The sequence below is a fragment of the Coregonus lavaretus genome (assembly GCF_964263955.1).
Source record: "Coregonus lavaretus genome assembly, contig: HAP1_SCAFFOLD_75, whole genome shotgun sequence".
Lineage (NCBI taxonomy): Eukaryota > Metazoa > Chordata > Actinopteri > Salmoniformes > Salmonidae > Coregonus > Coregonus lavaretus.
The window spans coordinates 649515-665395 of NW_028165182.1; the positions used below are offsets into that span (position 1 = coordinate 649515).

At 46.8% G+C, this 15881-nt stretch overlaps 1 protein-coding gene across 1 annotated transcript in view; it reads right to left on the reverse strand.

The window, feature by feature from the left end:
• Positions 1-9176: 9176 nt before the first annotated feature.
• Positions 9177-15881, reverse strand: part of LOC311116189 (neural cell adhesion molecule 2-like) — a gene marked incomplete at both ends in the record, with an annotated part of 112407 nt that continues 105702 nt past the window's right edge. Inside the window, 2 exons of the mRNA XM_084191310.1 lie at positions 9177-9291; positions 10690-10806. Of these exons, the coding sequence (XP_084047436.1) occupies positions 9177-9291; positions 10690-10806 (232 nt within the window). The remainder of the gene's footprint in view (positions 9292-10689; positions 10807-15881) is intronic.

Sequence of the window (15881 nt, forward strand, 5' to 3'; positions counted from 1 at the left end):
CTTGGTGCGGGAGCAGGAACAGGCCGGACCGGGCTGGCGACATGCACCACTGGCTTGGTGTGAGGGGCAGGAACAGGCCGGACCGGGCTGGCGACGCGCACCACTGGCTTGGTGCGAGGGACAGGAACAGGCCGGACCGGGCTGGCGACGTGCACCACTGGCTTGGCGCGAGGGACAGGAACAGGCCGGACCGGGCTGGCGACGCGCACCACTGGCTTGGCGCGAGGGACAGGAACAGGCCGGACCGGACTGGGAACACGCACCACTGGCTTGGTGCGGGGAGCAGGAACAGGCCGGGCTGGACTGGGAACACGCACCACTGGCTTGGTGCGGGGAGCCGGAACGGAACGGGCCGGACTGTGGAGGCGGACTGGAGGTCTGGAGCGGAGAGCTGCCACAACCCGTCCTGGCTGAATGCCTACTTCCACACAATACGTGTGAGGCATCAGCACAGGACGTACGGGGCTGTGCACTCGTACTGGCGCTACAGCACGTGGCACTGGCGCATGATATACGGGACCGAGGAGGCGTACTGGAGACCACGAGCGTTGAGCCGGCACACCCCGTCCTGGCTGAATGCCCATCTTTGCACGACACGTGCGTGGTGCTAGCACAGGACGTACAGGACTGTGCCGGAACACTCGCGGCACAGTACGTGGCTCCGCATAACACGGAGCCTGCCCAATCACACGCTTCCTAGCCTGAGTACGGGGAGTTGGCTCTGCTCTAACCCTAGGCTCCGCCAACCACTCTTTTAGCCTCCCCAAAAAATGTTCTTGGGGCTGTCTCTCGGGCTTCCTCCTCGGCCGGTACCCTCTGCGTTGCCGCTGCTCCTCTCTATAGCGCGCCTCCACAGTCTCCTCCCAAGGACGGCGATCAATTCCGGCCTGAATCTCCTCCCAAGTCCAGGATCCCTTCCCATCCAGGATCTCCTCCCAGGTCCAGGCTGTCTGTTCCTGGACACGCTGCTTGGTCCTCCTTTGGTGGGATCTTCTGTCATGATCGTTAACGGATGAGACGGACCAAGGCGCAGCGTGATTAGTGTACATATTTATTTAAGTACACAACACGAACAAAACAACAAACAAACGATACGTGAAGTCCAAGGTAGACTAATAACATACCCTCTACGGAACAAGATCCCACACCGACTAGTGGCAAACAGGCTGCCTAAGTATGGTCCCCAATCAGAGACAACGAGATACAGTTGCCTCTGATTGGGAACCACCCTGGCCAACAAAGATCTAAACGATCTAGCACATCAACATAGAAAATATAACACAGAAACTACACACCCCGGCTCAACATTTCAGAGTCCCCAGAACCAGGGTGTGACAGTACCCCCCCCCCCCCCCCCCCCCCTCCCCAAAGGCGCGGACTGCGACTGCGCCACACAAACACAACAGGGTAGGGGCCGGGTGGGCATTCCGCTTTGGAGGCGGATCTGGCTCCGGGCGTGACCACCACTTTCTCTCCACCTCCCCGTTGCGCCCCTGATCTGGTCTGGCACCGCTGACTAGAGCTGGACCCGACGACGGTGGATCAAACCGTACAGGCTCCGGACTGGAGCCGCTGGCCGGAGCTGGACTGGACACCGGTGGAGCGGATTGCTCTGGCTCCGGAGTGGATCCGCTGACTGGAGTTGGACCGGACCCCGGTGGAGCGGATTGCTCTGGCTCCGGAGTGGATCCGCTGACTGGAGTTGGACCGGACCCCGGTGGAGCGGATTGCTCTGGCTCCAGAGTGGAGCAGCTGACCGGTGCCGGACCAGGCACCGGTGGAACAGGCACGGGCCGTGCCGGACTGGACACACGCACCACTGGCTTGTTGCGGGGAGCAGGAACGGGCCGGACCGGGCTGACGACGCGCACCACTGGCTTGGTGCGGGGAGCAGGAACGGGCCGGACCGGGCTGACGACGCGCACCACTGGCTTGGTGCGGGGAGCAGGAACGGGCCGGACCGGGCTGACGACGCGCACCACTGGCTTGGTGCGGGGAGCAGGAACGGGCCGGACCGGGCTGACGATGCGCACCACTGGCTTGGTGCGGGAGCAGGAACAGGCCGGACCGGGCTGGCGACATGCACCACTGGCTTGGTGTGAGGGGCAGGAACAGGCCGGACCGGGCTGGCGACGCGCACCACTTGCTTGGTGCGAGGGACAGGAACAGGCCGGACCGGGCTGGCGACGTGCACCACTGGCTTGGCGCGAGGGACAGGAACAGGCCGGACCGGGCTGGCGACGCGCACCACTGGCTTGGCGCGAGGGACAGGAACAGGCCGGACCGGACTGGGAACACGCACCACTGGCTTGGTGCGGGGAGCAGGAACAGGCCGGGCTGGACTGGGAACACGCACCACTGGCTTGGTGCGGGGAGCCGGAACGGAACGGGCCGGACTGTGGAGGCGGACTGGAGGTCTGGAGCGGAGAGCTGCCACAACCCGTCCTGGCTGAATGCCTACTTCCACACAATACGTGTGAGGCATCAGCACAGGACGTACGGGGCTGTGCACTCGTACTGGCGCTACAGCACGTGGCACTGGCGCATGATATACGGGACCGAGGAGGCGTACTGGAGACCACGAGCGTTGAGCCGGCACACCCCGTCCTGGCTGAATGCCCATCTTTGCACGACACGTGCGTGGTGCTAGCACAGGACGTACAGGACTGTGCCGGAACACTCGCGGCACAGTACGTGGCTCCGCATAACACGGAGCCTGCCCAATCACACGCTTCCTAGCCTGAGTACGGGGAGTTGGCTCTGCTCTAACCCTAGGCTCCGCCAACCACTCTTTTAGCCCCCCCAAAAAATGTTCTTGGGGCTGTCTCTCGGGCTTCCTCCTCGGCCGGTACCCTCTGCGTTGCCGCTGCTCCTCTCTATAGCGCGCCTCCACAGTCTCCTCCCAAGGACGGCGATCAATTCCGGCCTGAATCTCCTCCCAAGTCCAGGATCCCTTCCCATCCAGGATCTCCTCCCAGGTCCAGGCTGTCTGTTCCTGGACACGCTGCTTGGTCCTCCTTTGGTGGGATCTTCTGTCATGATCGTTAACGGATGAGACGGACCAAGGCGCAGCGTGATTAGTGTACATATTTATTTAAGTACACAACACGAACAAAACAACAAACAAACGATACGTGAAGTCCAAGGTAGACTAATAACATACCCTCTACGGAACAAGATCCCACACCGACTAGTGGCAAACAGGCTGCCTAAGTATGGTCCCCAATCAGAGACAACGAGATACAGTTGCCTCTGATTGGGAACCACCCTGGCCAACATAGATCTAAACGATCTAGCACATCAACATAGAAAATATAACACAGAAACTACACACCCTGGCTCAACATTTCAGAGTCCCCAGAGCCAGGGCGTGACAACTACAGAGATTGATGGGGAGGGGAGTGGGACAGGAGGGGGACCCATGTACCCCACTTCAATCAAGTAGGCTTCGGTCACCCCCAAGATTGAAGCGGAAGACAAATTCAGCTATGGCCTCCTCCTTGTCAGGTCTCTCACACTGGGCAGACAGGGGTCCTGGGATGGACAGCTCGCACAGCTTCCCCACATACGGCGCTGGATCAAGGGTGACCTCGTTGAAGAGGAGATCCAGGAGCCTGTCAACGTAGCCTGTAATGTTTTTGACAAGGGAAAGTTTGTTAAATGGTTAGTGAATTTGATTTCTTTTTATTTACTGTTCAGAGTTATGATGCTATCAATTCGTTGATGTAAGGATCTACTCATTCTATGAATTAATAACTATGACGTACAGTATGTTGGGTCTGTCTTCACAACAGGCTTTGCAGAATATCCTCCGTTCTTTGCCTTGGGAAAGCATATTTTGTATCACAGCATTCAAGCTGCGGTGGTTGCCTGAGAAGCTGTGCAGACAGAGTAGATGTTGCATTTTCTAAAATGTCTATCATTACAGCTTTGTGATAGTGGAAAGACAAAAGGAGATGGCAAAATATGATTATTCAGAGATAAATTACAAAAACTCAACTCCTTTTGTGGACAACATTCCTTCGTGCCAGCTGTGTGCTGGCAGTTCTCAGACTCAATGTAGTGGGCTTAGGGATGAAAGAACAAAAACCATATGACTATCAGGTGTGTTACGGAAAATACACCATTCACAAGTCAAAGCATCCACAGCCACAGTTGCATTATCTAACGTTAGCCCCCCGATCCCCCCCAAAATGTTGGTTAACGTGTCAGACTCATCAAACGCTGATACTTACATTATGGTCAGCGCTTGCAAGATCCACTGTCAATAATGGTACAGCATCCGTCTTCAGGATTAGCTTCCTTGCAAGACCTATCGAATGTTCTCCCCAACTGATAAAGCAACTTCACTCGAAATGTGCACTGCACACGCGTGACCATATCTTAATTTTTGGTGCAGTCTGTCCACCCAAAATGATAAGCAGCCACTGCTGTCGGATGTCTTCATTCTTCGTAAAATAGTGTACGGTTATTTTTACACTGTGGCATCCAGTCACAACACATTGTGCTTTTGCTGGCATGCTGGTAAGTAGCTTTCTACCTAACAGTCAAACCACAGATGAAAGGTTACCAGTATCTATGGTCATACATTCTGCTTGAGCTTTACGGTTTGTAAACAAAGCCAAAGAAAGGCGTAGGCGCACATGTGATGACGGTTTTAAAGCGGTACATATTTAAATTAGTTAAGATGATAAGAGGCTACCATTGGTGTATTACATTTTCTGTCTTTATTGCATAAAGCTGGAAGTAAATCCTCTGTAATGCCTGCCTCCTGAATCAAATTGGGGGGAGGGGACCAGTAACTTTATGATCAAACTTGAGCAATGTACCAGTTACAGTCAATTTTCATACTTGGGTCACACTACTTGGAACTGGTTTCAGCCAAATATCATCCAATTTGATGAAAAACATGATTTTCACTGTTCAGGACCTTTAATGGACTCTCCTTTGAGTCTGTTAACATCGAGCAAGAACAGAGAGAAGCCCTCAAAGCCAATTCAAACCATCAGTGAACAGGGCCCTCTTGTAGGGAAAACAGAGCAGCGAGGAGAGAGGCGAGTACATGTTATCTATAAACTTCAAATGAGTTTTGAAGAGGGGGCAGCTTAGTTAGAAAACACTTCAGTTCTCGTTGTCTCTTATTTTGAACCATTTGGAGCCCTTTGAGCTGAGTTCAATTTTTTTGTTTAGTAAATTATCGTTAATAAAGCACTTTGTCTCTTGAAATAGAATCCAGATGAATATGTTTTGCTCGGCCCCTCTCATCCGAGGCTGGCTGATAGGGTTTTGGAAGCAACCTTGGTGCGATTGAGGTTTATCTACAAATCTGCACTTACTGACTTTGCATAAAGTGCAAAAGCATGCTGATAAATTGTGTCTTTGGAGGTATTCTCAGCTTTTAGGGCATTCATTGCCCTCCAAACATATTCAGAAATATGTTCATTTATTACAGGTCAGTGTGTTTAGGCAGTGTATGTAAAATTAGCATGATGATATCTGGCTAGATGAAATGTTTAGCACTCTATAAGTAGGGCCAGGAGTAAAATCACATCTATTCATCACCGAGTTCAAATACTATTTATTGTATTTCAATTACTTTCGCATACATTTCGAAGTGAGTATTTGAATATTTTGTCTTTGAAAATACAAGTAGTTGAATATTGGAATGTATTTGGAAATACACTTGGAAAATATTGGCATGTATTTGAAAATACTAAAATACAAAGAAAACATGTATTTAAAATACAAATGCTTAAATACGCATGTATTTGAACCCAGGTCTGACATTGAATAAATTCCCATTCAAGTCTTGTGTTGCACCACTACACTCGGTGCCCTGCGTGAGGATACCTGTGTCCCAAATGACACCCTATTCCCTATATAGTGCACTTCAGGGTACCATTTGGTACACACGCACAATTATTCTTTAATTCTCCACACACTGGTCACCAAATGTAGTAAAATCACAACCAAGATAAAAGACGAGATGAAACCTCCTGAATGACCGACTCCCACATGCATAATCTTTTACCAGGACATGTTTATTTACAGCTGATAAAATGAGGAGGTTTGTTACAGGGTGTTCCACAGGTTACGGCCACGTCGACAGTTTCCACCCCCTGTGTAAGCACACTCAGTCTGGGGTGTCCAGAGGGGGACAAGAGGGGGGACACAATACACGGAGCTAGAAACACACCAGTACTCTCTATGGAGACAGACTGAGACGGAGTCCGAGGGGGAGAGATGTGGGAGGAGGGGGAGGAGGGAAGGGGGGAATTGACTCATATTCAGATATAAAATAACATGTACAAATATCATGGCCATCAGGCACTGTGCTCCCTATTTACAGTTGTTTTAACAGGCTACAGAGCAACTCCAGGACTGCAGGTACAGTTTACACATGTGTTTGAGGGGAGAAAACAAATGCCAGTTTTATGGGGTAAAACAAATGGGGCATGGGAAACAGGGGTAGAGGGGATTCTCAGACACACATGCAGAGCGCTCCAGCCAGAGAATTGATGACTGCGATAAACATGATAATCCGTTTTTAAATTCAGTGTAAGACACACACAGCACACGCAAGCAGCACACATGGACTTATACTTACATGTACAGTACATGCACAGGCACGCACACACACGCAGTGTCACACACATATTTCAGTGGTCAAATACTGTACGCTCCCTGTGCTAATACCCTAGTTACCCTAGCAGAGCCAACTGTCAGAGTCCAGCTAGCCCTCAAGCAGTGGCAAATACTAAATTTCCCAGCATTCACAGCGCCACTGTATAATTAACGACAGGGTCATTACAAACTCATGGGCAGAACGACGGTGCCATCACGTCGACTCTGCGAGGAACAGTCCAGTCACCAAAGATCATGTGCGCCGCTCCATCAGCTAATGGCAAACATGCCTTCTATTAAATTTTAATTTAATGATTTACACTGTTGCCACTGCAGCAAGGGACCAGGGGGACAATGGGCCGTGGGAAAACCAAGGCATGCTATTATCTTAATTATAGCCTCCATTTAAATGCTGTGAAGTAGTCTAAGGGCCCATGTGTGTGTGTTTTCTTGAGGGTAAAGTGATGAATAATAAAGACCACTGTTACGTTGTCACTGAACTGTCGGACCAGAAATAAAATAAGCGTTTTTTCAGCTGGAGAGCATTCACACAAGAAAGCCTGTTTTTGCTTTTGAAAAAAGACACATCTTTTCCAGGTCTATTTACATAAGAGCTTTGTAAAATATCTTTTTTTCTTTACCTATTTACATGACAACATCAGAGACAGAAAATGAACCGAAAAAAGTGATTGGTTTTTTATAATTAATATTGGCATTAAATTAAAATCAACTATAAATTAAGTGTATCTAAAAAAGATGACTGAAATACTGTATGTCCGTGTGTTGGAGTCCAATCTTTAGCAGTTGAGAACAGAAAAATTTGACATTCATTGGTTTTCGCCTTTAGCCAATAGAATGATGGCACAACTTTCAAATGAAACAAACAATATCGGGTCTTTTTCTTTTTATAGACTACTTTTTTTCCACTAACTACTCACACAACTGTATGACAACCACATTATTTTCACATTTCAATTTCACGTTCATGCCCGATATATTTTTTTTTTGCTGATGAACAGCAAAAGAAAAGAAGAAAAAATACATTCAATGTACAGCAGAGTAACCAGGAAAGAACACAAAATGGTCTCTGTTGTTTATTGTGTTTTGAAGTGCGAGATAACAAGCGCTATAACCTGGTTATGGATACACCATGAAGACGGTTAACAAATACACAGGAAACGTTACCCATAACTCTTAAGGGCCTGGTACAGATGAATTTCCTGCCAAAAAAACAGCAATCTGTTTTTGACATTATTGGTCATGGCATCACCATCAAAACCAGTGCTAAAACGCAACCTTGCACAATCCCTACAATGAAGCCAGCTCATTGGTCAACAGTGGCAGGTGTAACTATGTTCATATTCTGTTCAAAATATTTTCAATTTCCTGGCTAACTTCCTGACCACACAGACCATGTGTGCTGACCATGTGGTCCTCCCAGATGTAACCACCTAGAACCATAATGGATCTTGGGAGATTCTGCCTCGACTGGCTAACAAATAGATGTTATCATCAAAGAGATTTTTTTCCTGTCATCTTATGGAAATACATGGTACACTAGTAAAATAATAGAGACAGACGGTCTGCACAGTCAACGCAAAGGATTTTGATCAAATACGCTAAATATATTTACACAAAACTAGCTCTCACGCTCATAACAGCAGATGCACACTTCAGTGGAAGCTCTCATTCAGACACACCAAGACAAGTATCACTACAATGTGCAAAGGTACCTTTATAGTACCTGTTAATTTTTTTATCTTCTTTAAAACAAAAACAAAACAAAAAATGGTGGCATAACCGATGAGCAAGCTCGACATTCTCTGAGCCAGAAGCTCAAAGAGGAGTGGGCATACTCAGGCATACAGGGGCGGATGTAGCATAGCACACAAGCATGAGACAGGACAGCCCAGACATCACATCTTAGACCAGAGCCGCAATAGAATACAGACGAGACTGCTGCAATGAGGGTAGGGTAGCTTACTCTGTAAATGCTACTGTAGGAGATATTTTTACCAGGCACAGCAGACTTGAGTGGGAGTCGATAGTGGTGGTACTTATCCTTAAGACAGAGAGCTTTGACGTGTGTGTGTGTTCGTGTGTGTATGTATGTATGTGTGTAGGAGCGGGTGGGTTTTGCTAATGGGGATTGAATAAGAGGGGGAAGGAAAATAAATAAAAGCAACGGATAAGCAACGGCCAAGGCGTAAAAAAACAACATCGAAACCAAAGTCAGAGGAAATAAACGAAACAATATTACAATCACTGATCAACACGAAGTGTCTTTGACTGGAGCCATCTTGGATAGAAACAACAACATTGATTAATGACATAAAAACGCTTGTTGTTGGGGTCTTCCTCTCTCTTTCTCTCTGGCTTGCTCTCTCTTATTGGTATTTACACACACTTTTCTTTTTCTCTGGGCCCTTATGGACATATAAGAGATATCATCATATTTTTTTCAGTGTCTTTTTTTTTCTGGGTTTTGGCCTCAGGGTAGGACGCTCCGAAATGTTCTTGTTTGCAGCGAGGGGCGAGAGGGCACACACGTTTTATGCTTTACTGACGTCCTGCTTTGTGTGGATGCTGTTGTCGCTGTGCACTTTGATCTCGATCATGTCGGGCTTGAGCGTCTCCTTCCCGTTCTCCTCCTTCAGCGGTAGCTTCCTGTGGGAGAGAGACAAAGGAGACAGACACATCTGAGAGAGAGAGACCTCAGAGGAAAGGGTTAATTATAACTACACATTTCACTCAACCCAGGTCTCACTCATGACCATGGCTGTTAATTGTTAATTACGGTAACAGTAATATATTTTTACATTTTAGTCATTTAGCAGACACTCTTATCCAGAGCGACTTACAGTTAGTGAGTGCATACATTTTCATACTGTACAGAGAAGACACACATAAACAATCAATATATAGAAATGTGGAATGTGAAAGGACTTAATAACTCTGTGAAACGTATACATTTTGATATGACATTTAGATAATGCATTTACATACATGTATACAGAGCATGCATCTTTATTGTAGAACTATAAGAGGTGCGATGAGTGGTGGTTTCCATGGCAGCATAGAGTGAGACGATGGAGAATGATGCATCCATAACATAATTGACGGTCCCCTACTGCTACTCAATGCACGTAATACATTAAAAGTTAACACTACCTGACTGACTGTCTAATTTAATACATTTACTTTATCAATATATTAAAATAGTGGTTTATATAGCCAACAGTTTCAACAGCCCTCAATTCACTCACTGAACATACATAAAAAATACACAAACAAAAAATTATGTAACAAAAACAATCCTTAATCTTTGATCATAACGTTGAAAATACAACAAAGAACAATCTACACCAGATTCACTTACAGTACGCATACAAGCTCAGTCGATTAAAGACAACACTTCACTGACTGAGCACGGTTGTGGCCTGACTTCGCCATACTCTTTCATACTAAAGCACATTTCCACTACTATATGTCCAGTCCACTACTACAACCAATAACCATGTCGATAAATTATATCAGTTAAGTGTGTGCAAGGGTAACAGCATAAGCCAAGACCTGCAAAACAGACTAAAACATCAACTCATTATGCTTCCTGTCAACTTCAGCTAAAGTGCTGTGCCCTTTACTACTAATAGGCTGCATATTTGGGTAAGAGTGGGGTTACATTATGCTGTGGTTAGACGAGGGACACAAAAAACGTCATACCACTCAGCATAGCTGGACAAGAAAGCAAGAAAGAGGGTGATGGCAAAAGCAAGCCAGCATGACGGTATGCGTTGCTATGGTGATTTCAGTAAACAATCAGTGCAAATCTACATCCGGTAGAAAACAAAGCTAATGCAAAAGTTTAAATATTTCAACTCTGGCGGCAAGTCCCTTCTACCGTGGCAGCTGACGGCATTCACCGCCAGCATCAACGGCATTTAACGTCGTGCTGTCATTGAAAACAATGACATCCGGTTTGCTGTCTACTATCTACCTCGTACCATCTAAACGCAGCATTAGGGTGGACAGGGCCTTAGAACCCTAGTGGTTCTGGTTTCTTACTCTGGCTCTGTGAGAGGTGTAGTCTCGTTGGGTTCGTGCACTGGGCTCCCATCGTGGTTAGTTATTCTCTCCTCTTCTGTTCTCATCTCAACGATAGGATCCTTGGACCCATCGCCCCTATGCATAAACACACACAGGCATGAGCATGCACGTGCGTGCACACACAGTTGCACACACACACACACAAACTTCAGCAAATCCATTTGTGACACAATACAGACAGAAGCAGTGCTTTCCTGTTCTCGTCTCTCCTTCTCTTCTATGATATCTCCAGCGGCCATGACTCTGCGCAGCCCTGTATACTTAACCCTCACACAGAAGGCTGAGGAGATATCTCAGTGTGCCTGCCTGTAATCTAACAGAGCCTCAAAGTGACACTAAAGCACAGTGGGGAAGCCTCTCGTTCGCTCGCTTGCTCTTCCTTCCGACAATGTTAATCGCGCCAATAAGGCCATCCACACCAGTGCTTTGGGGCTTGCTGACAATCCAAAGGGATTGCATTGGGCTGAGTCGGGGAACCTGGCTGGCCCTGGGTTCAACCACTTCCTATCTCAGGGGGTTTGGGTGTTAAGCTCCACAGTATGTTAGTAGTGACTCTGAGGGGACCGATGTCCTATAATAAGCCTGAAAAGTCCATAATGCCAGGCATACACTACACTATTTTTTTTGGCCACGAATTCCCCATCCCAGACCAATTTCCATGATCGGGGTGAAATCCTGAGTGCACATTTTGGTCGTGCATCTTGTAGTATGAGCAGTGCTACAATGCGATTGGGCAAGGATTGCTGACAATAGCCAATGAGCACTGAGCATGTGAGACCAAAACAATGATGGCGAAGAGGAAAGCAACAACAACAGACACCGTGTGGAATGAGGTGATGGAAGATAGATTGGTGGAGCTGTGGAGAGAACGCAATGCCTTTTCAATGGGCAAGTTCATTTTACATGGCCTGGTGACCCGGATGAGCAGAGTTTGCTCATTTTAGACCATTCCAATGGTCCTTAAGTGAAATCTCCACCCACCCGGGGCACCAATATCACATCTGCATCCTACCATGACAAAAAACAAAAAGATTATTTCATATTATCATTATTATTTAATATTAAGTCCATATTCTGCTCCTCTGTCTCTTTAAAAAAAAAAATCTGCACATAATAATGTGCACACTAATAAACCAGCTCACTGTTTGCGTGTCGGCAGTTTTTTCCTACGACAACCGAGAAACTCAGAGCAAGATCAACTAGGGAATCATCATGTAATGTGAGCAACCTGGGGTTGAGGATGGACAGAATGAAATATTTGAGACAAGGAAATCGGCACACGTCCAAGTTGTGAAGATTTTAGAAGTCGTGTTGTGTATGCCCAGCATAAGGTTCAGTCCTCAAACAGTCTGAGACGGCCGAATATAAACGTGTAAAGACAATTGACAAGTACCATCCACATTAAAGCAGCTTGCGGGCCGCATTTGGCTTACGGGCCTGTAGTTTGCGACCCCTGCTTTAAACACAAGAGAGAAACGAGTCCAAGTCCTCTAAACAGCATGTAGGAAGCAAATATAAACCATGCTCTTTATGAAGCAAAAGTGCAGTGCTCAAGTCCCATGAATGAACCAGACCTTAAATATCCTATTATAACCTATAATATAAGACAACACTCCTAAGCCAAAGATGATTCAATTACTATTTCTTCCAAGATGTAGAACTAATCTTACAAACCTAAAAAAACATGGTCAGTTACTTTGCCACTATATTTGCCACTTAGTGAAAAGTGTACAGTGCTTTAAATGCTAAACAATAATTAAGTGTAGGAGATTTATTGCACATTTATCTCGGTAGAAGACATACAGTGGGGAAAAAAGGTATTTAGTCAGCCAGCAATTGTGCAAGTTCTCCCACTTAAAAAGATGAGAGAGGCCTGTAATTTTCATCATAGGTACACGTCAACTATGACAGACAAATGAGAAAAATAAATCCAGAAAATCACATTGTAGGATTTTTTATGAATTTATTTGCAAATTATGGTGGAAAATAAGTATTTGGTCAATAACAAAAGTTTCTCAATACTTTGTTATATACCCTTTGTTGGCAATGACACAGGTCAAACGTTTTCTGTAAGTCTTCACAAGGTTTTCACACACTGTTTCTGGTATTTTGGCCCATTCCTCCATGCAGATCTCCTCTAGAGCAGTGATGTTTTTGGGCTGTCGCTGGGCAACACAGACTTTCAACTCCCTCCAAAGATTTTCTATGGGGTTGAGATCTGGAGACTGGCTAGGCCACTCCAGGACCTTGAAATGCTTCTTACGAAGCCACTCCTTCGTTGCACGGGCGGTGTGTTTGGGATCATTGTCATGCTGAAAGACCCAGCCACGTTTCATCTTCAATGCCCTTGCTGATGGAAGGAGGTTTTCACTCAAAATCTCACGATACATGGCCCCATTCATTCTTTCCTTTACACTGATCAGTCGTCCTGGTCCCTTTGCAGAAAAACAGCCCCAAAGCATGATGTTTCCACCCCCATGCTTCACAGTAGGTATGGTGTTCTTTGGATGCAACTCAGCATTCTTTGTCCTCCAAACACGACGAGTTGAGTTTTTACCAAAAAGTTATATTTTGGTTTCATCTGACCATATGACATTCTCCCAATCCTCTTCTGGATCATCCAAATGCACTCTAGCAAACTTCAGACGGGCCTGGACATGTACTAGCTTAAGCAGGGGGACACATCTGGCACTGCAGGATTTGAGTCCCTGGCGGCGTAGTGTGTTACTGATGGTAGGCTTTGTTACTTTGGTCCCAGCTCTCTGCAGGTCATTCACTAGGTCCCCCCGTGGGGTTCTGGGATTTTTGCTCACCGTTCTTGTGATCATTTTGACCCCACGGGGTGAGATCTTGCGTGGAGCCCCAGATCGAGGGAGATTATCAGTGGTCTTGTATGTCTTCCATTTCCTAATAATCAATCAATCAATCAATTTTATTTTATATAGCCCTTCTTACATCAGCTAATATCTCGAAGTGCTGTACAGAAACCCAGCCTAAAACCCCAAACAGCTAGTAATGCAGGTGTAGAAGCACGGTGGCTAGGAAAAACTCCCTAGAAAGGCGAAAACCTAGGAAGAAACCTAGAGAGGAACCAGGCTATGAGGGGTGGCCAGTCCTCTTCTGGCTGTGCCGGGTGGAGATTATAACAGAACCATGCCAAGATGTTCAAAAATGTTCATAAGTGACAAGCATGGTCAAATAATAATCAGGAATAAATCTCAGTTGGCTTTTCATAGCCGATCATTAAGAGTTTGAAAACAGCAGGTCTGGGACAGGTAGGGGTTCCATAACCGCAGGCAGAACAGTTTAAACTGGAATAGCAGCAAGGCCAGGCGGACTGGGGACAGCAAGGAGTCACCACGGCCGGTAGTCCCGACGTATGGTCCTAGGGCTCAGGTCTCTCAGTTGGCTTTTCATAGCTGATCATTAAGAGTTGAAAACAGCAGGTCTGGGACAGGTAGGGGTTTCGTAGCCGCAGGCAGAACAGTTGAAACTGGAATAGCAGCAAGGCCAGGCGGACTGGGGACAGCAAGGTGTCATCATGCCCGGTAGTCCTGACGTATGGTCCTAGGGCTCAGGTTCTCAGAGAGAAAGAGAGAACGAGAGAATTAGAGAGAGCATACTTAAATTCACACAGGACACTGGATAAGACAGGAGAAGTACTCCAGGTATAACCAACTAACCCCAGCCCCCCGACACATAAACTACTGCAGCATAAATACTGGAGGCTGAGACAGGAGCGGTCCGGAGACACTGTGGCCCCATCCGAAGAAACCCCCGGACAGGGCCAAACAGGAAGGATATAACCCCACCCACTCCGCCAAAGCACAGCCCCCGCACCACTAGAGGGATATCCCCAACCACCAACTTACAATCCTGAGACAAGGCCGAGTATAGCCCACAGAGGTCTCCACCACAGCACAAACCAAGGGGGGGGCGCCAACCCAGACAGGAAGATCACGTCAGTAACTCAACCCACTCAAGTGACGCACCCCTCCCAGGGACGGCATGAAAGAGCACCAGCAAGCCAGTGACTCAGCCCCTGCAACAGGGTTAGAGGCAGAGAACCCCAGTGGAGAGGGGAACCGGCCTGGCAGAGACAGCAAGGGCTGTTCGTTGCTCCAGCCTTTCCGTTCACCTTCACACTCCTGGGCCAGACTACACTCAATCATATGACCTACTGAAGAGATAAGTCTTCAGTAAAGACTTAAAGGTTGAGACCGAGTCTGCGTCTCTCACATGGGTAGGCAGACTGTTCCATAAAAATGGAGATCTATAGGAGAAAGCCCTGCCTCCCGCTGTTTGCTTAGAAATTCTAGGGACAATTAGGAGGCCTGCGTCTTGTGACCGTAGCGTACGTATTGGTATGTACGGCAGGACCAACTCGGAAAGATAGGTAGGAGCAAGCCCATGTAACGCTTTATAGGTTAACAGTAAAACCTTGAAATCAGCCCTTGCCTTAACAGGAAGCCAGTGTAGGGAAGCTAGCACTGGAGTAATATGATCAAATTTCTTGGTTCTAGTCAGGATTCTAGCAGCCGTATTTAGCACTAACTGAAGTTTATTTAGTGCTTTATCCGGGTAGCCGGAAAATAGAGCATTGCAGTAGTCTAACCTAGAAGTAACAAATGCATGGATTAATTTTTCTGCATCATTTTTGGACAGAAAATTTCTGATTTTTGCAATGTTACGTAGATGGAAAAAAGCTGTCCTTGAAACAGTCTTGATATGTTCGTCAAAAGAGAGATCAGGGTCAAGAGTAACGCCTAGGTCCTTCACAGTTTTATTTGAGACGACTTTACAACCATCAAGATGAATTGTCAGATTTAACAGAAGATCTCTTTGTTTCTTGGGACCTAGAACAAGCATCTCTGTTTTGTCCGAGTTTAAAAGTAAAAAGTTTTCAGCCATCCACTTCCTTATGTCTGAAACACAGGCTTCTAGCGAGGGCAATTTTGGGGCTTCACCATGCTTCATTGAAATGTACAGCTGTGTGTCATCCGCATAGCAGTGAAAGTTAACATTATGTTTTCGAATAACATCCCCAAGAGGTAAAATATATAGTGAAAACAATAGTGGTCCTAAAACGGAACCTTGAGGAACACCGAAATGTACAGTTGATTTGTCGGAGGACAGACCATTCACAGAGA